General features: G+C 38.1%; 1 protein-coding gene across 1 annotated transcript in view; it reads left to right on the top strand.

Annotated features, from left to right (window-relative positions):
- LOC138052055 (uncharacterized) overlaps positions 1-7,500 on the top strand; it is a 19,033-nt gene that overhangs the window by 570 nt on the left and 10,963 nt on the right. The window contains exons 2-3 of the mRNA XM_068898409.1: positions 2,748-2,810; positions 3,294-3,373. Coding sequence (XP_068754510.1) covers positions 2,748-2,810; positions 3,294-3,373 — 143 coding nt within the window. The remainder of the gene's footprint in view (positions 1-2,747; positions 2,811-3,293; positions 3,374-7,500) is intronic.

Raw genomic sequence — 7,500 nt, 5'->3', positions numbered from 1 at the left:
ATTGGGCCATTCCATTTTTCATCCGCACCCCCCCCCCCCTCCCCCCCTATTGAGGTACTTTATATTTCACCCCCTCGGAAAAGTAAACTTTTGACCCCCTAAGAAAAGAAGATCAAAGTGCCGACACACTCCCCCTTCAGAATTTATTCAAAGATCAAAGGTGCCGACACAGTTACCCCCTCAGAAACGGCCTTTAAAGACCCCCCCCTCCCCCTCAGAAATCCCGGTACCTAAATAGGGGGGTGCAGATAAAAAATGGAATGGCCCATTGATGGCAAGAAGTTGTCCCCAGTATAATGACCATCCTTACTGGGTGTTACTTATTAAAATTTAATATGGAACTGCCATATTGAAAGCATAGTAAATAAAGCTAATAAGTCACTTGGTTTTGTGAAGTGCAATTTATACCCTTGTACTGAAAACACAAAACGTCTAGCTTACATGTATGTTACCGTAATTTGCGAGACCAAACTTGCGAGTATGCTACGGCAGTATGAGATGCATACAGACAAGACCAGATTGATGCAATCGAAGCAGTCCAGCGACGAGCAGGGAGATTTATTAAAGGAGACTATTACACTAACTCTGTCACAGAAGTCTGTTTAGATTTAGATTTAGATCTGCGCACTGGTGGCTCAGTTGGTTGAGTATTGGGCTGCCATGCGGGAGGTTGTGAGTTTGACTCCGGTTGGACCAACACTCAGGGTCTTTAAATAACTGAGGAGAAAGTGCTACCTTTGTAATTTCATCTGCAAATCGTTAGACTTTCAAGTCTTCTCGGATAAGGACTATAAACTGTAGGCCCCGTCTCACAAATATCTTCCATGTTCATTAGTTCCCTGTGGGATGTTAGAGAACCCACACACTATTAGAGAAGAGTAGGGGATGAAGTTCCTGGTGTTGTGGCTGTCCTCTGTGAGTATATGGGTGGGTGGGTATAGCTGCCAATACTTCAACCTGCTCAAACAAATAAATGGCAAACAAACAAACAAACAATATTGAAATGATAGACATAAAATCCATCAATTGAAAATATTCTATTTAGCAGTCAACAATTTAATTGCATTACCTAAACGTGACTATTTTTTACTGAAACAACGTATTACCAGGTCTTTTTCAAATAAATCTTTTGTTCAAGTTCATTGTAGTCATGATTAGTTTTATTACTACAGTTTTTATCCAAGAATGATAAGAGATTGGAACTCATTACCAAGTTATATTCAAACTAGTACAAAGTATTAATTATTTAAAGATCGTTGTGTTTTGACAATTAGAAGTTATTGACAATTCTTATTTTATTCGTTTATTTTAAAATCATAATTTTGCAATTTATATTTTTAGATTATCATTAAGTTCTATTATTGCTTATAAATTTTTACGTTTGATAATTATGTAGTTCTTTTACTTGGCTATTATTTTATGTTTCTTATATCGACTGGATGTGCAAACGTTGTTCATTAATAAACGTAAACCAGATCCCCAGCAACTATAAGATGCTACAATACAAATGTTCAACGTTTTTCCATTCCAGAAACTTGATTTGTTAATTCCAGTGTGTAAATGGGGCAGGATGAGCGTACCTTGCCCAGGAAAACTGGCTGTATATAATAATAATAAATTCTCCCATATAATAAATCCTCTTTTGGCCAAGCTTTTTTTAGTCTAGATTGCCAGATAGCTGCAGGAGTTTAGATTGCCATATAGTTGCAAGATCTCATCCCATGCTGTGCACTGATTCAACAATGCTTTTTGTTTATGTGGCACATATAAGAGCGATAAGAACACAAAAAAGATATTGCATGACCAATATCCAGGTTTCCTGACCTCACCTACCTGTTCAATAGCCATATATGATTTTCTGGGTCTGCATGTATACAAGAGAGGCAGCAGTATTGGGTAATCAGCAAATTTGGATATCATCATGTACAATTTATCGATTGTCCACACACCCCATCCTTATTTATCGCAAGAGACAGACACCCCTTGGGGAAAAGACGATAAAGCTAGCAGTACATTGTACTTACTGAACTAGTGACAGACTTCCGAAAATGTTAAAAGTCAACCATACACTCTGTGACACACGTGTCCAGAAATACAGTGGGAAATGCAGGACCTTTTGAGTAAACATGATATACATATCAATGTGAGTATTGAGCTCCTCTTAACAGAAGACAATCGCACTGCTTAGGATAGCATCGACTTGCTATCTTGTCTAAAATTCACTTGTTGACTACAGCCTCTGCTTAATAGTTGTATGCAGATCCAGCAAATTAGATGCATGCTCACATTTGATAGACACAATTGTCCAAAAGCCAAAACCTGTTGACTGAAATACGGTTTGCATTAAGTCTTTTTTAGCTCAGGATTATGTAACATAGATATTGCAGGTATTGCATGACATTCCTTGTTACTAAGTGCAGCTTGGAAACTTAAGAGCACTAGAACATTTGTTAAGATGTAGAGTCTTTTACAACATTGTTGTAATTTATGTTACTTTTCATCAAATCATCACATTTTAAAATAAAAAACATATCATTTATTAGATTCAGGAGTAAATGCAATTAAAATTTTGACAAAAGATTTTACTTTAAAAGTGAAGATTGAGACTGCACCCTGCCTTGAAAGTATCTGGAATGCATGAGATCATTATTGTTTGAGTAATTTATGAATAAATAATTACTGGTATTACTGTTTGTTTGGTTTTAGTACTGTTGCATTCATTTGCCAATTATTTTTTTCTTTAACAGGAGAGTTACTGTTGTGCTCATATCCTTGGCCTTTGTCATCCCACAGATTTATGTGATTCAACTGTAAGTGACAAGTAGCTACCACCTGTAACACCTAGCAACCAATTCTATTTGGGGCACTTATGTTATTGTTGTTGACGTAAGCGTTTTGGGAGGAAAAAATCAAGGGAAAACAAGGGACCTGAGATCATTCTTCATTTCTGTGTGGGACTGCAAAAGTAACAGGGCAAATTCTGGAACAGTTTCTTTTTTATGACTGGTGGAATTATTATTAAGTTTGTACAGAAACTCATAAGGGTTGAAACATGTAACGGCCCCTTGTGTGCTGAGAAACAAACTTCCGAATATTCAATTTGCTAAGTACCATATTTGGAACAACAACAGCGAGGGGTTTCCAAATATGGTACTTAGCACTGAAACATTCAACCAATCAGTTCGCACTGAATATTCAGAAGCTGTGAACGCGCGTTACACGTTTCAACCCTTATGGGTTTCTGGTTTGTACTCATGATAGATATGTTCTCATTGTCAACGTTTTTGCTTTAGTCCTCCTAGCTCACGTTTTTGTGATGAACCTCTTCTCAACATCACTGTTGCTGGTATTGTCTTCACATTTGCCATGATAGGTAGGCAATGTTGCACCCATGTCTTTTTTATTGAACAGGTCCCCATAATCCCTTTTCTTGTATTTTCAGTCTGGCAATGCTTGACTTTCAGAAAACTTGTAACCTAGGGGCTAGCAGGCTCCTAAGTTCTCAGATTTGGTCGCCAGCTCAAGTATTTTAGTCGCCACAAAATTTCGGCCCTTTGGGCCTTATACTTTAATTTAAACGAAGGAGAGGCTTAACCCTAAACCAAAAAACAGCTCAAACATCGCCTGTTAACACTTTGACACCCAAACCGGCCTGACTGAGTATTTTACTCTGTCTAATGCCAGACGATTTTACTCGTCAATGGGGAACCTCTGGGAATCAATGGATTAATCACTCACTGAAAAACCAATGTCCCCATTAATGCTTTGACACCCAAACCAGCCTGAACTGACCAGACTTACATGTGGTATTTTACTCTGTCTAATGCCAGACGATTTTACTCGTCAATGGGGAACCTCTGGGAATCAATGGGTTAATCACTCACTGAAAAACCAATGTCCCCATTAATGCTTTGACACCCAAACCAGCCTGAACTGACCAGACTTACATGTAGTATTTTACTCTGTCTAATGCCAGACGATTTTACTCGTCAATGGGGAACCTCTGGGCATCGATGGGTTAATCACTCACTGAAAAACCAATGTCCCCATTAATGCTTTGACACCCAAACCAGCCTGAACTGACCAGACTTACATGTAGTATTTTACTCTGTCTAATGCCAGACGATTTTACTCGTCAATGGGGAACCTCTGGGAGTCAATGGGTTAATCACTCACTGAAAAACCATGTCCCCATTAATGCTTTGACACCCAAACCAGCCTGAACTGACCAGACTTACATGTAGTATTTTACTCTGTCTAATGCCAGACGATTTTACTCGTCAATGGGGAACCTCTGGGAGTCAATGGGTTAATCACTCACTGAAAAACCAATGTCCCCATTAATGCTTTGACACCCAAACCAGCCTGAACTGACCAGACTTACATGTAGTATTTTACTCTGTCTAATGCCAGACGATTTTACTCGTCAATGGGGAACCTCTGGGAGTCAATGGGTTAATCACTCACTGAAAAACCAATGTCCCCATTAATGCTTTGACACCCAAACCAGCCTGAACTGACCAGACTTACATGTAGTATTTTACTCTGTCTAATGCCAGACGATTTTACTCATCAATGGGGAACCTCTGGGAGTCAATGGGTTAATCACTCACTGAAAAACCAATGTCCCCATTAATGCTTTGACACCCCAACCAGCCTGAACTGACCAGACTTACATGTAGTATTTTACTCTGTCTAATGCCAGACGATTTTACTCGTCAGTGGGGAACCTCTGGGAGTCAATGGGTTAATCACTCACTGAAAAACCAATGTCCCCATTAATGCTTTGACACCCAAACCAGCCTGAACTGACCAGACTTACGTGTAGTATTTTACTCTGTCTAATGCCAGACGATTTTACTCCTCAATGGGGAACCCTGGGGAGTCAATGGGTTGAGCTTTATAATTTTATTTGCCCGTTTACGAATTGAAATAATTTGTGACAGTGGTACATTTTTTTAAATTTTTATTAACACGATTCTTCATGAACAACAATTTCTTTTCTCTCACATTATTTCTGATGGCCCGTACATGCTAATCCGTGTTTGAAAACTTCTCTTTTCAAAAACCTCCAGCTCCATGAAAACAGATAAAAAGATCTGCGTCCACACTAGCGTTTTCACATGGTCGTATTCTGCCGTCCACTGGAGACTGAAAACGGAAATCTAAAGCTGCATTTTTGTTACCAGGCTTTGTTTATGTCTTGGCGGGCAGGAAACTGTGAGGCATGCATGAGATTATGACATCACACATATTCAAAAACCTCTGTTTTCGCCATCCACACTAGAATGAAAGAACTCCATTTTCAAAAGTCTCCACTTTCAAAAGCATTTTCGAAAACCTATGTTTTCGTGAACGTCTGCTTTTGAAAACTTTCATTTTCAATTGTTTCCGTGTGGATGGTATTATAATTTATAAGCGGAAGTTTTCCGAAACGGAGGTTTTCGAAAATGCATTAGTGTGGCCGGAGGTTGAGAATTACAGTTGTGAATGGAAAAGGGCTAAAAATGGTACACGCGTAAGCTGGAAACCAACAAGATTGTAGTACTGAGTAAACACAAGGCATACCGGTGTACACGCAAGTATGTGGACCGCAGTCAATTCATTTTATAGCTTGTTTACATATATTTTAAAGTTGGAAACTCTTTTCCTGTATTCAAGATCTATTATGTACACTTTCTGAATAAAATAATAATTATCAAGAGTTTTTAAAAAAATCTTGAATGTCACTTCTGGAATGAAGTTAATTTAAGTTGATTCCTCAGTATTGCGCTGCGCATCCTGTACTGCCCATATGGTGTGTCAATATAAATTTATAAAAATTAATGAAATTTGTGACATTGTAAGTATGGTGTAAGTCGATCATACGTGCTGAAACAGTTCTCAAAACACATGAGAGAAGTTGTGAACAACCATAATTCTTTGCCAATAAGTGCGCGCATTCTGAGAACATGGCAAATTTTGTTGTTTCGATGTACGGTAATTGAGATAGACAGGTAGATGGTGGTTTACTCTTAAACAAGCACAGTGACCTACATTTTTTATTTCATAATTTTGGTGTACAAATTATGCCCTTTAAAACAAAAAATTGGAAAAAAAATTATCCGAAGGAAAAAAAGATATACAGCTAAAAACGTACCCAAAGCCCCTTACTTATGATCTTGAAAACAATGCCTCGAGAAACGTTTTGAGTCAACGTCATTCTCAGTTGAGTGATTTTTCCATAAACTATTTAAGACAGTGTTCCATAGTTATTATGCTCTAGACTTTCTACCTATCAGGTGTTTTTTCATTCGGTAAGTTAAAAACCCTCTTATTTAAGGAGCTACCGCAAAATGTACCCTGAGTCAATGAAATAATAGGCGTTATTAGTATCAGTACAGGCATCAATGGGGTAAGAAAATAAAAATTTTGGCACTTTCAGCAACACTCTCAACTTTTATTTTCTTATTGTAGTAACAAGTGCCACGCAGCATACAAAGCGTTTAACTTCTTTTATTCAATGGGGTAAGATTGGCCCATTATATCTCTTTAGCAAGCATGGTGACATATCTTTTTTGGGAGTAGTTTTCAAAACAGGGATTAGTAGGGAACATTCAGGGAAAGTTTCAAGAAAATTGTTTCACAACTTTTTTTTCCGAAGAATCACCTTAAGATGTAGATTTCAGTTTATGTTTACTTAAGGATACGTAAACACCATTTTTCGAAGGCTACATGAACTATAGTCTCCTATTGGACATTCATTGCGCTCATTCGATGAAAAAAAAAGAAGAGTAATAATATAATATAGCTTAGCGGCCAGGCTGGTGAGTAAGTGTGAAAAGTTAGTCGCCAGTGAATAAAATCCAGTCGCATTGGCAACATCAGCGGTCGCAACGTCAAGCGCTGTCTAGGATATTCTTTCCTACGTTTACATTGTAGTATTCTGATTGGGTCACTCAATCTGAGTTACATGTATTCGCTCATATGCTGTATACTGTACGACCAGCTGTTTACCTGTATGGAAACTGATTGTGCTGGTTGTTCTGCAACTCAAAACAACTTCCAGTTACAAGTTCCAGTTCAGAGTTCAATGAAATTCAATTTTATTAGGGGAACAATAATTCCATTTGCTTTTGTTGGACAGGAGATTGGTCACAATACTTTTGAGGAATCAATGCCATTCAGTCCTGTTTTAGAAATACAGAATAGATTGTGAGGGAATCCTCCTGCAATCTACCTCTATTTCTGTTTTGTGTGGTAAAGGATACATGATTGGGCCTGACTGCAGACACACTCCTCTAGTTTCACATGTTCCTGGCCTTTAATCTAGGGTTTCTTCTTTGCTCGGTATATTACATTAATTTACATATTTCTACCCCTAGCTGTCTTGTGTTGTTTTGCCTCTTTATCATTGTACAATATTAAACAATTATAAATTTGGATGAGGTTGAGCATGATATCATGAATTATCAAAACCGAGGTCTGTGTTACCTGCCTAAGCCGAAGGCTGAGGCAGAT

The sequence above is a fragment of the Montipora capricornis genome, chromosome 6 (assembly GCF_036669925.1).
Source record: "Montipora capricornis isolate CH-2021 chromosome 6, ASM3666992v2, whole genome shotgun sequence".
Lineage (NCBI taxonomy): Eukaryota > Metazoa > Cnidaria > Anthozoa > Scleractinia > Acroporidae > Montipora > Montipora capricornis.
The sequence above is the reverse complement of the archived record's forward strand: the minus strand, read 5'-3'. Positions and strand labels throughout refer to the sequence as shown.